General features: G+C 44.7%; 1 protein-coding gene across 2 annotated transcripts; it reads right to left on the bottom strand.

Annotated features, from left to right (window-relative positions):
• Positions 1–235: 235 nt before the first annotated feature.
• On the bottom strand, positions 236–19,668 carry RSPH9 (radial spoke head component 9). 2 transcript variants are annotated; one of them, XM_075146747.1, is made up of 5 exons: positions 19,434–19,668; positions 19,043–19,205; positions 18,335–18,464; positions 17,628–17,774; positions 236–869 (listed from the first exon to the last, which is right to left on the bottom strand). In XM_075146747.1, exons 1-5 carry the CDS (start codon positions 19,658–19,660, stop codon positions 709–711), a joined length of 828 nt encoding a protein of 275 aa, XP_075002848.1. In that variant the 5' UTR covers positions 19,661–19,668; the 3' UTR covers positions 236–708. The 2 variants fall into 2 exon arrangements, with proteins under 2 accessions (XP_075002848.1, XP_075002847.1); XM_075146746.1 differs by having other exon boundaries at positions 19,043–19,660.
• Between the last annotated feature and the right edge of the window lie 1,207 nt (positions 19,669–20,875).

The raw sequence follows: 20,875 nt of genomic DNA, 5'->3' as shown, positions 1-20,875 counted from the left end.
TTTCTTCTCCTACGTACAGAAGTTACTATGTCTTCTAGCCCAGGTAGCTCTGCTCAGTGAGCTTTACTGGTGACAAAAGTCACTGGATTAAACCATTGCCTTGAGATGAACCTGAACGAGCACATTTTGCGAAAGACCAGGTGATGCCCACAGTTAATTTTCTTTCTACAGTTTAGTGCCGTGAGCTGGAAAGACCCCTCTAATTTTGGTGAAACCTAACATCTGAAAAACAAAATACTCTCTTCAATATGCCTTTCTAGAGTTCAGGGTTTAGTACTGATCCCTTACAGTATGCATCAGCTTTCTACTCTGACTCCAGCTCTGTTTTTGTTTTGTCATTCATGGGTGACAGCAGGCATTCATTCATGTTGTCTCCAAATTAGTTTTTGTGTAAGCATGGTGTCTTTGTAATCAGACAGATGGCCTAGGTTTGATTTCTGACCTAGGGCTTCACCTGTCATGGAACAAAATGCCATTTGTTACTATCTAAAGGATCTGCAGTGACACATTACAGGGAATTCAATCTGGAGTTGAGGGAAGATTGCACACTCAGAAGTCCTAGGAAAAGAATCAGGGCTGGAGTCCAGGCACAAAAGAATCCTGCTCAAAGCGCAGAGGTTTCAAACATTTATTAGAACAAGCAGTAAACAAAAACCTCTAAGTATAAAATCCAAATGTTTTCTCCAGTCCTCGTCCCAGACAGGAGAGTCACAGCATGAAGGGCAGATCTAAGTTCTTCTCGCCGGTGCCAAAGTAGACGTAGCCATACTGCTTGGTCATTGGGACGTGGTAGAACGTCAGTCCCAGCCACAGCAGGCTCCGCAGCACCACCACAGTGCCTCCCTTCTCTAGCTGGACAGTCCAGGAGCCTGTGCAAGAACATGTGCTAATGAGTCACTGCAACGGAGAAAGAGGAAGCATTCCTGGCGCAAGCTGTCCCTAAGCTGGGAGATGGACTGCGGTGGGTTCTTCCTGACCAGTCAACAGTGCACAAGGCTGCATTGGAGTTTGTGACACCTGAAAAGAGGGAAGTCAGGGAGACCAGAAACCTTGATGCCCTTTCTTCTTTTGTCAATTCAGCATTACAGGCTGCCCTTATTTCCAGATGTTTGTGTCTAGTTTCACATAGCATATTCCCATGGCTATGATGGTAATGTCGTACGCGTCACAGGAAGGGATCCTTGGAGCTCCAGACTTGTATTCTTGATCCCTAGGAGAGGCTACAGCTATTCTTGGCTGCTTCTGAGTGGGCAGCAGTTACTCTAACAAGCTCTGCCACCTACTTGGTATAGCTAATAGCTATAGAGAGCCAAGACTAGCTATAGCAATCCTGCATAGGTATAAAATTTCTTCTTAAAATAAACTCATAGCATTAGTAGTGGGAAGAGGAAGAAGGCACTTTCCTGCTCCAGGGAAGACTGGTTTCCCTGATGCAGCAACTGGGAAAGAGGAAGAAGAGAAAGTGAAAAGCAGGGTATTTCCTATCTCAGAGAAATTTACAGAAAAGGTTAATTCTCTTCAGTCTTTCTTGGCTCCACCATTGAAGAGGATGTGCGTGGTAGGGGCAAAGGGATTAGTTTCCGCATTAATTTTGCTTTGGCTCTGCAGAGGAGGTTCAGAGCCAGTGTGAAAATGCAATTTCTCCTGGATGCAAGGAGCTCTGAGCCACTGAGTATTTGTTTTCTGTCTGACACGACAGCCTTAGGAACAATGCCGGAGGGGAGGGGGCTGGAGCATCAGCTTGGATTCAATGCCAGAGGGTAAGGAGCTGCCAGGAGAAAAAATACCAGCTTCAGCACCAAATCAGTAATGCCTAGAGGCTCCAATGTAGGGAAGAAAGTTCCTGCTGAATCTCCATCTAAAAGCAAAAGCAGTGGGCCCAAATAAAAAAAAAAATGCAGTTGGAGCTGTCAGGCTACTATTGGCCTAGAGTCAAGCGGTCAGCCTATGTGCACCCAAAGCCAAAATCTGCCAATTCCAGAATAAGCAGAAAGCCCATAATGTGTTGGGCTAGTTAGACGGTATTCATCCTTGTAGATAATTTTAGGCTCATCAATTTATGCTATGACTCATGCTTACTCATGTCATGGTTAGCCAGGGGAAGGGCTTCTGTGATTGCTGTCAGCTGCCAGTCCTCTCTCTCCCACTAACTTCTGACTGTTGGCCAATTTTAGTCACATCCGACAAAGGGCTGAAGGGCTTTAATACCGCAAGTTCCTACAACAGGTCGCCACAGGACATGGCCCAGGGGTTGACTGCACCTCCTGAAGCTATTTGGCCTGCCAGCAGCTGCGAGGAAGCGCAGGCTGTTTGGCTTGCCTGGCATCCAGGAGGCAGCAGCTAGCTGGGCAGTCAGTGTTTGTCTAGCTTTAGGCTTTTGCACACTCGCTTGCAGTACATGTAGTCTCTTATGCAGTTCATGGCAAACTACAGTAGTAGAGGGCTTGAGGGAGGAGGGAAATTGAGGGGAAACATATAGATGGAATCAGAAAGGAACAATAAAATTCAAAGCCTTGTAAAACCAGGTGTTGCAAGTTGTGCTGCTCACCTGTTACCTATCTCTTCTCTTTGTATTTCTGTACTTTTCAAAAGTTTCTTGGACACCATTGTTTCCCCTGTCTCCTTCAGTAGCAAGTTCCACAGGTTTGTTATACCATAATATGTACAACATAAGTCCTGTGTCATCTTTGATCTGTTACCTTTCAAAGTATGTACCCTTCAGTTATGTGCAAACGTGGAACTAAATGAACAGCAAGAACCCCTACCTTCCGTGACAGTCACTGAACTTTCTGACAAAGGGAGTCTGGCTGCAGGATAGAAGTACAAAGGAGACATTCAGAGTCTTTAAAGACTCAGGAGATTTCTGCACTGGAGAGCTTACTTCTGACTCACTCAGCTCCACTAAAGACACTTTCCACTAAAGACAAACAGCTGGAATCACAATAGAGCAAAGCACTACTTAATATAGGGCAGGATCAGTACAGGTGTGTGCCACCTTTTCACCTTCCTGGCACTGTGACATTCTTTGCACAGGTCCTAGTGAAAACATGAGCTAGTGTCTTCACAAGCAGTGGTTTCACATACAAGGCAACCCCAATCTCCCAGTGCAGTCTCTCCAGTGCCACTCATATGGACACAAACTGGACTGGATCTTTGTAAAGATAAAAACACATTATGGAGTAAAAACACATTATGGTTCAGCCACTGGGATTACAAATTCTGACGGACTGACTGCGTCTCCAACAAAATCTGCATGTTGTTAAGAAACTTCACTACTTGGATAACATGGAAACCCAGATGAAGAACACTTCATTACAAGGCAGATCATCCGGTGGCTGAAGCACTACAGCCATCTGCTGTCAAAGGACAAGCTTTCAAACAGTTTCTTGAACTTTGCCACTAAAAGTTTTCAGCATTTGCTAGTGGCACTAGCTAGACTATGCATAGGGGTGTTGAGCAACTAGTGGCAAGCAAATAGGTCTGAATGTAATTGTGACAAATAATTTTTTCCATTTCTCCTTTGAACGCTGAACTGACTTTGCTTTCAGTGCAGGGTTCTTGCAGCTTGAACTTGCAGAAATGATCTGCCCTTCATCCAAATACTGGTGGTTCTTGCTGCAGCTTTACACATTGGTTTGCAGGGGGGACTGTAAACTATTGGAAGAGTTTCTCTGACAAAAAGATAATGGAATGAGGAACTCTCATTGACTTAGGACCAGTCCTCTGAGAAGCAAGTCTGTCAAGGATAGGACTGTGCCTTGCCTTGCTGGGTGGTGAAAGCCTTTAGGGATTCTCTAGTTTGCTAACGCCTCCCAACATACTGGAAGCATCCAGCAGCCTGGGTACATGTGATAGCTTGTATATATATGTTCATGTACACAGATGAACCCTCTGCCCCAAACTATTTACAAAGAACAAAAAGAAATGCCTGGAGCGTGACAAGTGGGAAAGGTGAGAGGGAAAACAGGGATATTAATGCTCTCAGGGACTATATCTGGATTCAGACTTCTTTTTGTTGGACAAATTTGCAGAGAAGGTAGAGTTCATCTTGATTGAATCCCCAATCTATGCTCTGGGGGAGTACATGGATCCATGATCTCCTCAGAACATTTACCCAGTGTCACACAGCTTTATCAATCTCTGCAGAGTATTCATCAGCAGTTAACTGCTGATCAAAGGAACTTCGCATGCACCTTCACACCTGGCAGAAATGAACAGATGTCATTGAAGACAGCTCCATTCACTTTTATGCTAGAACTCTGAAGGCTGTGATTTGCAGCTGCTTCATTTCCCTACTGTCTGTCCAAACTGCAAACTCTCAAAGGGCTCAAATTTGTCATTTCATAAATGTGAGACCTTTGGGGAATATTAAGTTGTTATACTTTCCAGCTCTTTTCTGAACCTTGACTCTGCATCTAGTTCTATGCAAATATGGACAATAAAGTTTTGCTGATGCTGCATAAGTCTTCCTGTGAAATGAGGACCTGAACCAAACAAGCAGGTTACTTAAGGGCAATCCCACTGGACTGACGCAACATAGGTTGAGGACAGGAAAAATTATAAGAAACTGCCTGAAACTGTAATGTCATTTTCATTCAGATCCTGTTTTCAGCCAGAATGATGATTAGTCATAGAGCTGCTCTTCATTCTGCAGAGCCAAACAGCAGCAGCAGTGCCACCTTCCACCTTTTACTAACCAGATCACTGGGGACATTTTTGTCTAACCCAGCTACCAAAGGTGATTTATTCAGTATACTTTTCCAGACTGGACTTTTGCAACACACAACACCCATTCAGAAACTGCATTTGATACACAATGCTGGTGTCTGCCTTCTAAGAAGACATCACATTAAAGTTCTGGAACCTATCTGCTTATTTTGGTCCTTTTCTTTAAAGGAAGAAATTAGGGCCCATTATCTCGGTACTTTTTTTTTCCATACCTCACCACATTAGCAGCATTTGAGGAAATGGTCCAGAAAACAAAACTAATATTTGAACTCATGAGACATGGAGAAAGTTGTTCTCCTTGAAAGATCCGAGACAATTGTATTCTCTTCCATCACAGCTCAAATCTCACAATCTTCAAACAACAAGATGCTTTTTCAGGCCCACCTTTCTTGTAGGAGTTTTAAATAACGATGTCATAAATCACTCTAAAAGTACTTTAATCAGTAGCTAATGAACAGTATGAAATAATAGCTTAAAATGAATATGTCTTCTTTCCTCCTTCAAGAGAAAGCCTTAGAAATGCATTTAATAATACAATATGAAAAGGGATGAGGAGAATTATGAAAATTAAATGCTGCTTTTATCCTTTTTTTTCTTTTTTCTTTTTTTTTTTTTAAACTTCCCTGCTATTACCAATGGTTCTTGGAGTAAAATCATTGCATAGGTGGGTGTAGGTCTCTATTACTACAAAAATGCAGAAGCTCAGAATAACCCATTGGCTCAGAATATCCCATTGCAGTCCCTGTGCTCGTCATAGTCCCTGTGTCAGACAATATGTCTCTTACTGGGAGGCTGGGAAGCTCAGCGCATCAGTCTGTAAAGTACATCAAGACTCCCAGATAAAAGTTGTCAGGAAAAAAAATTTAAAATTATTATTAGTTGCATTGGAGGGAATACAACTAGAACTAGGAGACAGCAAGTAAAAGTTGGCTTTCCTAGAGTTAAATACTGATCTTAACTTGCATCTATGTGTGAGCTGTAGCGTGTATTGTCCCTAAATCAGGCAGCAGAGTTAACTTCACTCATCATGCAAAGCTCATTGAGGTGCAGGGATCTGGAGGTCGCTGCTCTCATGCTAGAGATTTCTCATAGTAACACTGCTCTGGTGAGGTTTCCATTCTTCAAAATACATTTTTTTAAAAGAGCAAGTTAATTCTTAAGCTGCACCCAGCAAACCTAAGGAAGCCAGGCACTGTCTGTGCTGAAACTATTGCCTGTTGCTGCTCCAGAAGGGAAGGGAGGGAGCTGCTGTGTGGGAGGAAAGAGCATGGGAAAAATATCCGCTGGATGAAGATCTGGAGCTTCCTATTCCCTCTTTGGATCAGGCTGCAGCCTCCACCCCTCCAAACACAGGCAGGAATTCTGAGGAGTTCCTTACATCTTTCGCAAACAAGAAAGTGCTTTGAAGATCCTGATGCTCACCCAGTGTTAAACCACTGCCTTTTTTATGGCCCTTCAACAGCTGCCAGGACACCAGCGCTGAATTTCAAAAGTCAACCTCCTTCTCAGCTTCTTCTTCCTTTCCAGTCGCCAATAGAAATCCCTGTCTCATCCCCCATGTCTGTCTCAGCTACAGGCTGAATCTTGTAATTCACAGAGGCAATAGGGTGCGTGAGACATTAGCTTTTAAACAAAAGCCTTTTAAGAGGGCTGTTTGCAGAAGAACTTTCCTGCTTTAACTGGTCCACTTTCAGTATGACCTCTCATAACATTGCTGCTTTGGAGGTGATTCAGCAATGCCTCATTTCAGTGCAAGCTTGAGAAGAAACAGCTTTAAAAGCTAGACAGCCTGATACAGAGGCTCCATGTCGCAAAAGCTCACAGAGGGTCATAAAAGTGACATTATCAATTCCTCTTCAAAGGAGTAAATGTCTCAAGGGAAAAGCAGCTACAGCATGGCTGCACTTACCATTAGCACAATATGCTGCCACAAGAGCAGGTTATAACAGATCTTGCTGCAGTCAGTCCTCAGTGAGAGTGAAGTACTGAGTTATAGGACAAATACTAACACCCAGAGAGGGGCAACAAAACTGTTTCCCTTTGCAAAAGCAGCCGCTGCTTGGCTGTGTGACCCCAAGCACTTAGCTCTGACAAAGCTACACTACACCCGTGGGATTTAGCTTCCATTTCCCTCCAACAGAAAACCCTACTCTGGGAAGAGCTTCCTACTTCTGATTTGCTCTCTGTAGGGAACAAAGACAAATTGCAAAGCAGAGCAGCTGTAAGGAAAGGTCACTGTGCTCTGGCTCTCCACAAACTTCGCCACACGGACATTTCACGCACAGCCTACCAGCCATAAGGACACATCCAAACACTCTTATATGGGGCTCAAACTCCTTCATGCCACTTACTGGCTGCAAATGAAATCTCTTTCATTTGCTTGACACACCACCTGCACCCCATATGTTAACACTGCTGTCAATATTTCCAATTCCCCATATAACTATTTAATAATAATTAAATAAAAACACAGACTGGTTGCAGGTTCAAGACTGTTTTAAAAAGCCACCAGAGCCAGGAAAGCACAGCCTACAAACAGTCAGATGCTGCCAAGTGGCTCTTGCGTGTTCCTAATGCCTGCTACATCTTTGACACACAAATACAACCATGCTCAAACCTCAAAGTAAAATCATCTTAGTTCAGAGGCTTTTTCTCTCCATTATCTTCTCCCACTGGGGACGCCTCTGCAGCACAAATGATTAAGACAGGCCTGGGCCTTGCCTTTACACACAAAGTACCTGTTTCCTGATGACAAGGAAGACTCAGGGATTGCAGTGTTGTCCCAGATGCACAGTATTCAGGTGCCTCTGAGTACTGGGTGAAATTCAGGCCATACTTAGACATCTGACAACAGTGCTGCTTAATCCAGCTGAAGCAGCCTCTGCCCTCAAACCCTTATTCCCCCCCCTCATCACTCTTCCATCATAGAGACCACAAAAGTGTTTATTTACTGCTCAGTGAACCAGGTCAGGGAAATGATCTGGCTGAAAAATAGTCTAGCCAAAAATAAAGTTATTTTTCCAGCTGGAATCTGGCTGCACAGCCAGCAATGCCAACACAAAAAAAAGGGACAATACACAGACATAAATGAGCAGCAGAGGATGGGAAGGACAGACAAAGCTAGCACAGAAGTAATGCACATCAAATTATAGCCTCCCTTATAGCCGTTAGTTTGCCCTTTAGTCCTAAATCCACTTGATAATTAGACTAGAGCTAGAAGCCGTTCTACTTTTTTTTTTTTTTTTTTTAAGAAAAAGATCCAGACTTTGCACAGAAAGCATCCAGAACAAAGATTTGGAATGGGGCTGTGCACTAGAGGAAACAGCAAGACAATATGCAATCAAAACTCATAAGGAATAGGAACAACTGATTAAAAACCCTGCTATTTGGATTCTGACAATTACAATACGGATCATTGTATCTTGGGTCTTCTGTAGTAAATTTAGAAATCTCTAAGAGTGGCAAAGCACCCTCCTTCCAAAGCACAGGTTTACGCTGGATCCCGTCACACTCCATATTTCTCGTTCAGCTGGTCGCTGTGGAAACGTTTTTGGAGCGTGCCAGGAGTCACGTAGCATCTACCTGGGGAGCCCCTGCATTAATCCGTCACCTTCGTGGGCTTCTGTGAGCCCATTGGTTGGTAGGAAGAAAAAGAAGGAGTCTCTCGCCCCTCCCTGCTCTGAATGAAAGACGCTTCCTCTAAATCTTGCTACAGGATTTCAGGCTCAATTCAGCTTCTTTGGGGCTTTTGTCACCAAACAAATGTGATGTCTTTGAAAGAAAGATTAACAGTTTGATGAAAGGATGCAATGGACAGCTTTGTTCTAGCCTGCTTCCCCCTAGAGCTTTCGGTCACTGTCACTTTCTTACCCACAGGAGAATATCTGTCTGACTCTCAGAGGAGATTATGGCCACCTTGTAAGATTTTGCCTCTCCTGATAACAAAGCACTGGCCACTTTAAGGAGGTGATAATGATGAACAGGGCTGGATTAGGGGCAAAGAACCTCACATTGATCTCTGAATTCTGAGAGAACACAAAGCAGTCGATGTTGGGATTCAAAACCCACCGAATGCTTAGAGCACATCCAATTCACACTCCTGCAGGAGGGGCAAGGCTACAAGCCCTGTCAGTCCCCCAGTTGTGCTTCTTACCTCATCATCAAATTAGCAGGGCTAGTTAAAAGGGGTTAGGACAAGGAACAGATGGCACGGATTATAAACTGTCAATGTTTTCATACTAAACTAGATACGAGTTCTGAAGAGTTTACCAGTTTCTGAGAAGACTGTCACACTGAGCATATCCACACAGCATAGTGCAGTTGTGTTGATATTCAAGCTAATTCTGAACACCAAAAATAGCTAAGCATCTTCTAATGCCTGGGATAGCCTAGTTATCTCTGCACAGCACAACTGTATAAATATACCCATAGATGAACTGTCCCTTGTCCTTTTCCCTCTACACACAGCCACACATTCCTTCAGCATGCAGAATTTCAATCCATATGATATTTGTGTACAGTAAAGCAAGACAAAGCCTGTTGACTTTCTCCCTGCAAAAGTTCTATGGCCAAAGGGGCAGCAAACAGCAAAGCAAAGCTATATGGAGGGCTGGCACCAATGCCAACTGCTGCGTGGGCAGGAGCTGCCACTCCTTATGAGGAACCCGTTCAGAAATAGATCACTCCTAGCAAAAGCTGACCTTGTTCTGACTTCGGTGACACACAGACTGCCCTAGGCTTTCCCCTGCAAGTAATTTTTCATCATTCCCTAGAGAAAGGGTTAGGCCAAGGCTGACTGATGTGGTGATAAAACTACAACTTCTGGTTCTAAGAGGCTTTACCAGCACTTCCCATCAGTTCAGCAAGAAGTTCATCTCCTTTTCCTATCCAATGAACCAGGAACTGAAATGGAGACAGGGTGGGCAATGATTTCTTTTACTGCAGAGGAAAAAACTTTAAATAAAATCCCTCGAAAGTTGCTACGAAGACTCTGTTTCTGTCTTTCGCTGCAGCAGTCAGGAGGACGAAAGACTCCACCACAGCTCTCAGTTGATGGGCAGCCCTGCTCCAGTATAAACTCATCCAAGACCTCTGACTAAACAAGACCCCTGAGGTGATACAGACCTAGGACCCAAAAGCAGTGAATGCACTGCTTTATTACCCGTAGACACAAAGCCCAAGGAAAACAGACTCCTTTCCAGAAATCAAGGCAGACCATGACCAGCCAGTCAAAAGCTATAACACTAGCTGGCTCTGGAGTCCTCCTGCTGTGCTGCCACGTGAGAGGTTCCAGTCTGATCTTGAACTCCTGAGCTGGCAGCGCCCCAGCTGTAGGAGGGACAACATCTTGTATTGCTCCCAGGCAACTCTCTTGGGTCACTGCAGGAGTGACCTTAACAGCCTCTAAAGGCTCCCCAGTCCATACAGCACTAGCAAAAATGAAGTGTCCCTACTTTTGAAGGATGTAGGAGACATGCTTATGTATTTGTGTATGTATGTCCGTTACATGCCTGTGATCACTAAGGATGCTAAGAAAGCTATTGAAAAGTCCAGTGACCATTCCAGAAATTGCCTAAGCTTGGAAGGGACAGTCTCTTCTCCATACCTACAGTTCAGGAGGTCAGTATACCACACACAGTCTGGAAACTGAGGCCTTACCTTCTCCTCAGTCTGATGCTCTTCTTGGTGCTTTTCTTTCACATTTTACTTTTCTGTGGTTTCCTTTTCTGTGCTCAGCACTGACAATGCTGGCATCACAGTGCGCCCTGCTGGAAGGTAGCAGCTATGGCCATCCTAGAATTATTTCAAGGGATGGCTGACTTCAGTTTTAACAAATTCAGGTAGCAATGCTTTAACTAATAACCCACTGAGGCAGCTATTCGGTTCGATTCCCACTGATATGAAAACCGACTGTTCTGATGCACACTGATCTGTTTTACTCCTTCTGTACCACTGTGTTATAAAGCTTGTTTGTCAAAACCACTTGTCTAAATGTCAGGTAACTCCATGGGATACTGTAGCTCAGTTTCACACATTCACCAAGCCTAAGGATCACCTCTCCTAACCAGGAATGAAGATAGCTGTGAGCCACACTAGGTATTTCGGTCTACATTTTGGCTACCTCTTTTTATCCTTGCTAACACGAAGCACTGCCCTCTCATTCATTATAGGTCTTTCAGTTTGGATTTCAGTGAGGCAGCTTGAAAAGCCTTGTCCCTGTGTGGCTCTTGGCAGGCTAAGAAGCAAAGTGCTCTTGCTCTCAGCTTTCACAGGCCGGGGAGGTGCTGCTTATTGTTAAGCAATGAAAGGGGAGGGCTCAGGTCACATCTGTGAAATGTTAGTGGAGAAGGGAGGCTGGGTGAAAGTAGGTGGCCAGCACAGCATAGCACTTTGCTGGATTTTGCAAGGCCACTGGGGAGATAGGCAGCCATTTGTCTTAGAGCCCTGATAACGGACCAACTTGCTCTCTGCTGGCTAGCTGGGGGTTGTAAATACCTCTGCAGACACAGACCCTTCAAACGGCTGGAGACGGAGGCTGATAGGGGATTAATCGCCAGGAGGGAGGCATCGAAAGGGAGTTAATTAGCAGTGTTAATGCATGGAGATAAAGCAGGTTTGTGTCTCCTGGCCTTCTTCCTTCCAGCACCTGGGCTTTTGAGGCAGCCAAGATGGGGCTACCAAAATGGCCCTTGAGAGTGGCCAAAGGAAAGTATCTCCCACTTAGAAATACAATCTCTCCATCTTCAAGGGCCCATTAAGTACCAGCTTTTGCTGAACTGATAAAGAGCATGCTAATGAAGCTCAGAGGACAGGAGGTTAGCATTCTAACCCAGGCTACTGTTAAGCAAGTTTACAGAAAGGCTAGTGCCTAAAGTATTCAGCCATAAATCCTTTTGTCTGAAATGCTGTATAAGGAATGCTCCAAAAACATTGCACATTTTGGTGAAGAAATAGAGCTACAGGCTGAGTGACTGTCATCTCCTCCACAGTCAAAATGGTAAAGGAGCTGAAATGATCTTCTGTCTTGGCACTTCTCCCCTTCCTCTATCTGAATCTTGAAACAGCAAATGGACAAGACTCACCATGATCCACTCTGCCACTGTATACCCATTTAGAATGATGCTATAAAATCTCTCCCAGCATTACAGAGTCAGCAACTACATCTGAGGGGTCTTGGCTCCTCAGTTCACCCTCCACAACGGACAGCGATAAGTCAGGAATCTCCTCAGTCCTCTTTTGAGCCCTCATGGACCATAGTTCAGGAAGCAAAGCCAGCTGTACTGCGAGTCCTGGTCTTAGAGTCACTGTCTCAGGAAACCATTGTCACCTTTGTATTATTGTCACTGACAATGAAGAAGCCCGAGCTAAATATCACCCTCCACAGCTGTCATCAAGTTTACAGCCAGGCATATCAGGAAGTCATCTGTTCTGGACCCCTGCATACCACTAGCCATTAAATTGAACTCAGTTACTCGTGCCTGGGACTAGCAACTTCTATTTGCTTTTGGCTGAAACACAGTTCCCAGGAAGACATCCAGCATGATGCTAAGATAGCAAGAGACACAGACTCATCCATTGCCCTCGCTAGCTGGTAATCATTTCACCGTTAAAAGTTGTACCTAATTTTCATTTTACTTTTTCTGGCTATAATTTTCAGCTGCTGGTTCCTGTTATGCCTTTCTCTGCTATACTAAATAGATCTTCAGTACCCAATACTTAAACTCCATGGAGTATTTACACAGTGTAATACAGTCATTCTCATGTTCTTTTCCATAAGATAAACAGATTGAACTGTTTATGTCTCTCACCGGCCTTTGAATCATTTTGTGGCTTTTTTCTGCAGCTCTCCAGTTTTGCAATGTGCAGTAATCCAGTTCTGATTCCACTAACAGTATATGCAAAAGTAAAGTCACCTCCCTGTTCCTATTTGCTATGCCCTTGTTTATGCATCTACAGATCAAATTAGCCTTTTAAGTCTCAGGATCAGACTGGGAGCTGATGTTCAGTGAGTTGTGCCTGGATTTCCTTTCAGAGCCACAGCTTCCAGAATACAAGTCTGGCTTCCAGTCCCTGCTCTTAGATATGTGATTTTGCAGATAGGTACATCAAAAAGTACTTTATTTAAGTAAGCCAAGTTTGCCAGATCTCTGTAGTTGTCTTGCCCTTGTCATTATTTGTCTCTCCACCAATCCTTTACTTCTAGATCATTTATAATTAAGTTGAAGAATATCAGTACTGGCACTGGCCCCAGCTGAAGCCCCTTCTGACCCCTTCCAGAAATACACCCATTCAGTGATTTCTGAATCACAACTACTAATCAAGATCAGGGGAATATCTCTGCAATGCTGGGATTTATTAAAGGTTAGCATCGTAAGCATGCCACAAATCTCCTGAGATAATGATTTCAGAAGTAACTTATCTGGCTCTGCCATTTTCATTTTTTGACAAACAGAAAAGGTTGCCTAACTCTACCCTTCCTTAGCAAATAGTCTGAAAACTGTTTGAAACAGTATTTTATTGTCTTCATTTGACATGAGTCCATATTCTTTCCAAAAACAAAACCAGAAAAAAATTATTGAGCATATCTGCCCTTCCACATTCTTATCAGCCTTTTTACCATCACATTTAATGACAGTTTCCAGTACCATTACTATGCTTTCTTTTCCTCTCAATATACTTGAAAAAATCCTCCTTACAGTTGTCATTGATTACTCCAGGTTATCCTGGCTTCCTTTGTCATTTTCTACTCATTATCAACTCCAACTTATATCAATCATTAATTGTTCACAACTTTCTGCATTTCCTTTTATGTTGCTTTTTTTTAATTCTAATTCCTACTTTTACTCCACCAGTGAACTGTGGTAGGCTTTCAGCCAAAAGCAGCTATTCCTTGACAGGGAGTCATGACTTTTGAATAAACTCTTCTCATAGAAATCCTATTTTCACTCATATCTTTTCCCATCTACATTTTTCTTTCCCTTTGCCTTTGACATACCTCCCCTCTTGCATCAGTTTTTCAGAGTGCCCTGTTGGGGTCCCTTAGCTCCATATCAAAGTGATCTGAGTCAGTAATCTGTAACAAACCTTCAGAGTCAAGTTATTGCTTTTCTGAACTGTAGTTTGAAAGCGCCAAAGAACTGAATTCTCCATCCCCTATTTTACTTCCTTCCAAGCTTTCCATTCTACACTAGTACCTTAGGCTTTCTCCCATCCCCTTCCTTTTCCCTTGCAGAATGTAGCATTGCCTGATCTGACACCATGGTCACAGTAAAATCATCCTTCCCCCTCCATTTTCACTTTCCCCATCATGCCACTGCCTGAAAACTGACTATTATTTCATATCTACACATCAGGTCATCAAGTGAAAATGCTGTAGGCATGCTAGGAATTACTGCTATTTGCTTTGCCATTCCATTATCTACAAGCATACGTAAAACTGCCACAACTCTAGTTCCTGAAATGCTACCGCCCAGGGTGCCGAACTCCATGCAGCAGAAAGGACCAGGCTGGCAATCTGCCAGCAGCTGAAAGGCTACATCTAATTGTGCATAAAGTTGAGCAGATTGTCTGCTTAGACTAGAACAAACAAGCTTATCTTTAATGCAGACATATGGCCAGCAAAACCTACAGATCCTAGCATGCAACATTCTAGCCAGCTGGCCATTTAGATCAGAATGAAGCATTACACGATCTGATACTGTGGTGACAGAAGATCAGTATCACAACCCCTCCATGTTCAAAAATCTTGAGTCAGGCCACTCAAATTCATGAGTTTGGCTCAGAGAGCTGGCGATTTTAAAGGGGATAAACCAATGGAATTTGCATTTGAGACAGGGTTCATATTCTCCTACTTTTCTCTACAATCATTAAAAAAATGTGTTTTTTTAACACAGTCACTTGTCTCTGGGAGCTGAGACACCAAGAAAAAACAGAGAGACTCACAGTATGATTAGGGGAGGAGCAGCAACATATTCTGAACTCTTAAAGTGCACAGATAACCTCATAGGTAGACACACAGATAGAATCTGGAACCTGCAATCACCACAGATATCTCTGGTAAAGATAAGGGCGGCAGACAGTTTTGTTACAAAACTCCAGGTTTTCCAATCTTGCACTAAACTCTCTGCTTTTACCATTGTTTCCTTTATTCAACCGGTTTAAACTTCCTTTCTTCCCACCTCTCAGCTGTCATATAAAATGTTCTCTCTGCCTCCAACTTTCCATTCTGTAAGACACCTCTGCTCTCCTATAATGACACACCATACATTTTATGACAGTTACGCCCTTGACAGCCGTCACAGATGCTCAGGCTCCAAGTAATAAAGAAAACTATTCCAACTGAGTTGTTACTTTTAGACAGGTTAAAATCAGCCCTTAATCTCTCAGTCCTGTTCTTTAGGTCTTTTAAGATGCTAGGGAAATTCTAGCCAATGCAGGCTGGGAGGGGAGCATCACTCAGATGTCGCTCACCTTCAGTCCACTTTTTGTGTATTTGTTGAGGGCAGAGACAATTCTGGCTTCACTCACAATTCTAGATGCAATAGATTTGGGAATTCCTACTTCTGCTCTGACAGTAACTGTTCAAGAGAGGATCTAGCCAGGAAAGGCAAGAAAAGTTTCAGATTAAAATGAGGGGATTTGCCAGAGCTATGTCAGGAAATAGAAAAAGCACTGTCTGCTCTGGGTCAGGACCAACATGCACTGGCAGAGTTGAAAGAAGGTAATCCAAGAACCAAAGCTTGAGTGCCTTGCAGCCAGGACTGAGTGACTTTGGCAGAATAATGCTGATAAAATCAGCAGAAAGCCTGTGTCTGCCCTCTGTTCTTTTTTTTCCCCACATTTTCACAAGCAACCAGTACTTTAGGCAACCTGAATGCTTGTTAAAGGGGGGTGGGTTGATCTTTCTTTAATGTCAGAGCTCCTATCTGCATGTGATAGAGTGCAATTAGAAATGCTACATGCCTTGCTGATCCTGTAACCAGTTCCTGTCTTACTTCCTTCACCTGACAAGCTCATTCCATCAATCCCCAGGTTCAGTCCAAAAAAGAGCAGGACAATACAGCCAGAGCTGCACAGGCACCGTGATGAATCTTCTCCTCTTCCATTAAGAAGCACGCAGCTGCACTTGAGCTCAGGTAGTTTTTGAGAGGTAAGTTTTTCTGAGGAGACTGCGATCTGCGCTAACAGCAACAACCTCCTGGGAAGGGGGCAAAGGTTCACACTTACACAGACCTCAGGTTGCCACAGGAAGATAAACGTGACAGTGGCACGGCTGAGCCCCGCTTTCTATCTGCCACTGGGTAAAATACAGCTACAAGTCAGATTTGATTTAAAGACTTCAACCATCTTCATGTCTAACATACAGCATGACCTGCCAGTTACCTGGTCCCTTGAACTAGACATGAAACACTGCAGAATGGTATCTGTAATCTTTCAAAGGTGCCATTCTCCATCACAGCTAAAACCAACTCTGTGATGCAAATTAGCCTTAAGGCTCTTAGCCCTTGGTGCCTGTTTTCTAGTGGAAACACAGAAAGCATGGCAGATTTATGTCCTGCTGCAGTGGCTCTGTGGTTTCAGGCCTCACAAAATTAAAAAGCATACCTACTACAAACCCTAGGAAAAAAAGAGGGAAAAAAAATGCAAACAGTAGCAATGCTTGAACTACCATATGAAACTGCAGCTAAAATTTTCTTAGGAGGTATCTAGGACCTAACCCCCCTTGCAATACTCCTTTTTGAGTCAAAAGGGCCAACGAAATGAGCCAGTGTATGTAAAAATATGCAGTCTCTCCAGACTACACCTCTGGAAAACAACAAGGACATTCCCAGTAAGTTGAACAATGGTTTAGATTTTAGCGCTGTTTATGCTCTGAACAGTCAAAAATGTTCAGAATTCAGGCAGAAGCTCACTAGGTTCATTCTCAGTTCTTTTTTTGCCAAAGGGAAGACTGGGGGATATAGATATATATATATAGAGAGAGAGATATGTGACAAAGTCTGAAAAGCTATTTACAGCAGTGGCAATTCACTGTCCTTCCAGCCAATTCCATCTGGCACAGGACGTCTACTATCCTATCTTGCTACTCCAGGATAGGAATAAAATAGCAAACCTAAGTTCTGATTGTGTCCAAAGAATCCTTCTAGACAGCAGGATGTGGAAACACTTGGCCCAATCTGAAAAATGCAGCAAATCAGCAAAAAGCAGTTAGAAACAAATAACAAGTCATTTCTATCTCTTTAGAGAAATATCCTGCCAGAGAATCCCTGGAAGAGGCTTTAAATATATTTTAACAGTTGTCCAGCAGAACCGTAGAGATGTGAACTGAAGATACATTCCAGTATGCGCATCTTCCTTTTTCCTTCCACAGTGTGTAATCCCGGGAGAGTAGAGATTATTCCTCACTACAGCATTTCTAACACAGTTTATCAAAGGAAAGTTTGAATTCAGCCTCTCAGAGATACCAGCTTAGTATTAATGAGAGCCCATTTAGATAAAGAGGAGCAACACTGGGTGGGACAAGAGGTGTGAAATACTTCAAACCACATAAATTTCCCTCTGTCACTGGTGGAGTTCTCTCTCCTGGTAGGGACACCAGCTGTCACAGGCTTTACAGGAATCAGGAGGGAATATGGCACTCAGACGGAAAGGGTTACTGCTGATGGGGTCATACCTGTTGTGAGGATGTGACAGCCCTGGTACACTTACATCTTACCACCGTAAGCATTTATAATTGCTTAAAAAGGGAATTAAGTACAACACTTACAACATTAACAGACAAAGTTCCTGTACAGATTTGCAGGAGCTTCTCCCAAGCATACCAACTCCACGGTAACCCACACCTTGTCGCCTCAGCGTTTCCCAGGCTACTTAGACTGCCTTCCCTCTTGATTCTTTACCTTGTGGGATATCATGCTCCAGAGAGTCTAGAAAGTCAGTGGATGGGTCCAGGTCAGCCTTTTCCAGCAGGGTTTTATTCTTCAGGTTAACAGGCTCAGTAAAGTGGAAATAGGAACTTAACTTTTTTGCCTCCGTCAAAGAAAGACCTGCGAACAGCCATTGATGACTGTTAATACAGTGAGCTGGGCTAACATACATTATACCATCGAATGTCATATTGTTTCTCTAATGCCACAGCATAGGACAGAATCACAATCTTTCTCCAATGGACTCCACAGAAGGCCAAAGACTTGCTAGAAATGCGTGGCAGTACTCCCTGATGTTGTGCATTACAGACCATGCTAACTGCAGTCCCAGATAAGCAATGGGCATGAGTTGAGATCAACTCTCTGTGCCCATTTGGTTACATCCTATCTCTAGATGGAGAATTCACTGCAGCTATAATTGCTAAACACTGACATAAACTATACACAGACAAATGAAACTACAGGTTTAATGAGTCAGAGCCATTACTGACTCTCCTCCCACCTTCCAGAGTTGAATCATGCACCTGAACATTTGTGACATTGGATTCTCTCCTCCTTGTTCATTTTACCCAAGATAAAAATAAACTTTAAATCAAAACAACAGCTAGAGAAAGTCATCTTAATTTACAGCCTTTATGATCAAAGTACAGTTGATCCTGATAAAGATGATGAGAATTTACCTTCAAAGTTTCTGTTTTCACGCACAGACCCAAGAGGAGTCTTCACAAATGCCCCCCGGGGGATGATACCAACTGCTTTGTCTATCTGTTCTATTGTAGCTACAAGGCGGGACTCCTCCTTGATCATGGGCTTTAAAGAAAAATAGGCAAATTTTAAAGGCAGGGCTTTCCTTGTTGTCATTTCTGAAAATAAACTCGAGGTGACAATAGAAACCACAACAGACTCATCAGCTTAGAGCCCAATGGCACTAAGAGGAAGACCACAAATCAGACATTCTTCTCATAAGAAGTGAAGCAGGAGCAGACAGTCTAGATTCACCAGAGAATGAACTGTCCCTCCCTTCATCCATCGTTTCCTCCCTCTCAATTAAGCTACTTATGACTTGTCTAATCAGTTATAGAGAATGGTACCTGCAGTTCCTATATAAAGCTTCAGACACTGCAGTGAGGATCTGTACCAATTGTGCATAATAAAACATAAAGGAGAAAGAATATTTCTGAGCTGTGTCCAACTCTAGGAGTAACTGAAGTAAGAGTTCAATCAAGAAGCCGTTGCTATACAATGATAGCGAAGAGGAAATTGTATATATTCTGCCTGAGCAGAGGCTCAGGCTGCTTATTACAAACAAGGAGGAGGAGCCACCACCTGTCCAGTGTGAGGGGTACAACTCTAGCAAAGAAAATTCAAAAGTGTTTTGCTCTATTTACCTCCTTACCATCTTCAAACAATCTTTCAGCATCTTCTGCATTTATCTCAGTGTACTCGTACTCAAAAGAAGGATCCCCCTGGAAACGGCCCTTCAGCTGCTCAGCCTGCGCAACCATCTCCTCGGTCACTGGTGGCAGGAGGCTCCATTCCACGCAGTTCAAGCTGCCAGCGACAAGCACGACACAGGCCCGAGCCCGTTGAAGCACAGGGCTTGATGCAGCCTTGCCAGGCCCCTCAGGGGCACAGCGAGGCTCCCTCCAGGAGAGCTGGGCAGCCCCCTCTGACCTCCCTCTCTTCTCCCCCCAGCCCCTAAACCGGCCTCCCCGGTCCCACCTCCCCAGGCAGGTGCCGTCCGCTGCACGGAGCGGCGGTGAGGCCGGGCCTCCGCACCTGTAGAGGCGGCTGCGGGGCGCGGCGCGGTCAGGGCCCAGCCCCTCGGCGATGTAGTAGGCGCCGCGCACGCCCCGGATGCAGCCCCAGAACCAGACCCGCTCGAAGCGGTAGTCGCGCTGGAGGAGCAGCAGCGAGGCCCCCAGCACCGCCCGCTTCTCCGGGCTCAGCCCCGCGCCGCCGCCGGCCGCCAGCTCCAGTGCGGCGGGCAGAGACGCCGCCTCCATGGCGGCTCCGCGTCGCCGTTGCCAGGCAAGCGTCGCTCGGTTGCCAGGCAACCGTCGGCAACGGCGCGGCGCTGGGGTCAAAGGTGACGGCATGCTTCCGCTGGAGGGAACGGCCCAAAACGTCAATCAAAGTCAGCGCCCTGGCAACGGCAGGGAGGGGAGAGGCGCCGACATGGCAACGGCGGATCCCGCCTCTCCGCTGCCATGGAAACGGCGCCGGTGGGCGCAGGCGGGCAATGGCGGCAGCTCGCCGCCGTCGCCGACCCCGCTGGGAGGCCGGGCCGGGCCCCCGGCCCCGGAGGGCGGCGGGCTCGGGCTGAGGGCCCAGCCGGGCAGGCCCCGCGGGCGAGGCGGGAAGGGAGCCGCTGCCTCAGCAGCTCAGCGCCTGAGCAGACACGGGGCGACGGCACCTCCCGTGCGGTTCAACCGCCGCCTTGGCCCGGGCCTTCTCTCCGCGGGGAGCTGAGGAGAGCAGGGCGGTCACGGCGAGGAGGCTGTGCGCCGTCTGTGGGTCAGCCGCGGGCTTCCTCTAGAGCAATGAAGGAGAAAGCAGGGCCCTGGAGACCCTGCAGGCAGCTGCCTGTGCAGGCAGCTCTGACTGTGCCAGTCCTGTGTAAAGCTAACCCTGTCCCGAGACCCAGAGACACTGACAAGCAACAACCCATTAAGAATGCAGTTAGGGGTGGCTGTCCTGCATAGGTGTTCCTCAATTTCAAGAGACATAAATCCAAAGGTGAGTTCAAAAAGACGGAGGGCATACAATTGCATTGCACCTTAGCTGGGATACCACAAAGGGCTCCATTTTCCTCATTTCTTACATGAGCAGCAGCAACAAAAACCCCTCTGAATCTCACTACTTACAGTGTCATTTTTACAGATCTTATCTAGCTCATGTACATCTATAAATAAATGGCTTATTTATAAATGACAGCATTTGGATCACTCATTTTGCTGAATCGTGTACAGACAGGCATTCACGAAACAGCTCCTGCCCTAAAAATCTTGCAATCTGGCTTAATACAAAATGCAATATATAAGTAATGAGATTGTGCAGCTGCTTAGACAAATAGAATTTCTGTTTGACGTCTTTAGGAAGTTTAAGCTTTTATATGTGTGCATTATATAAATAAATATATGTGTGTGCACTTACATTTCAATCCATTGTCATGTCATAAATTCTTGGATTTCTTTTTCATCTGTTTCCTGTTCACTTCT

This window comes from Calonectris borealis, chromosome 3, assembly GCF_964195595.1.
Source record: "Calonectris borealis chromosome 3, bCalBor7.hap1.2, whole genome shotgun sequence".
Classification (NCBI taxonomy): Eukaryota; Metazoa; Chordata; class Aves; order Procellariiformes; family Procellariidae; genus Calonectris; species Calonectris borealis.
This window is presented reverse-complemented; position numbering and strand designations above follow the sequence as displayed.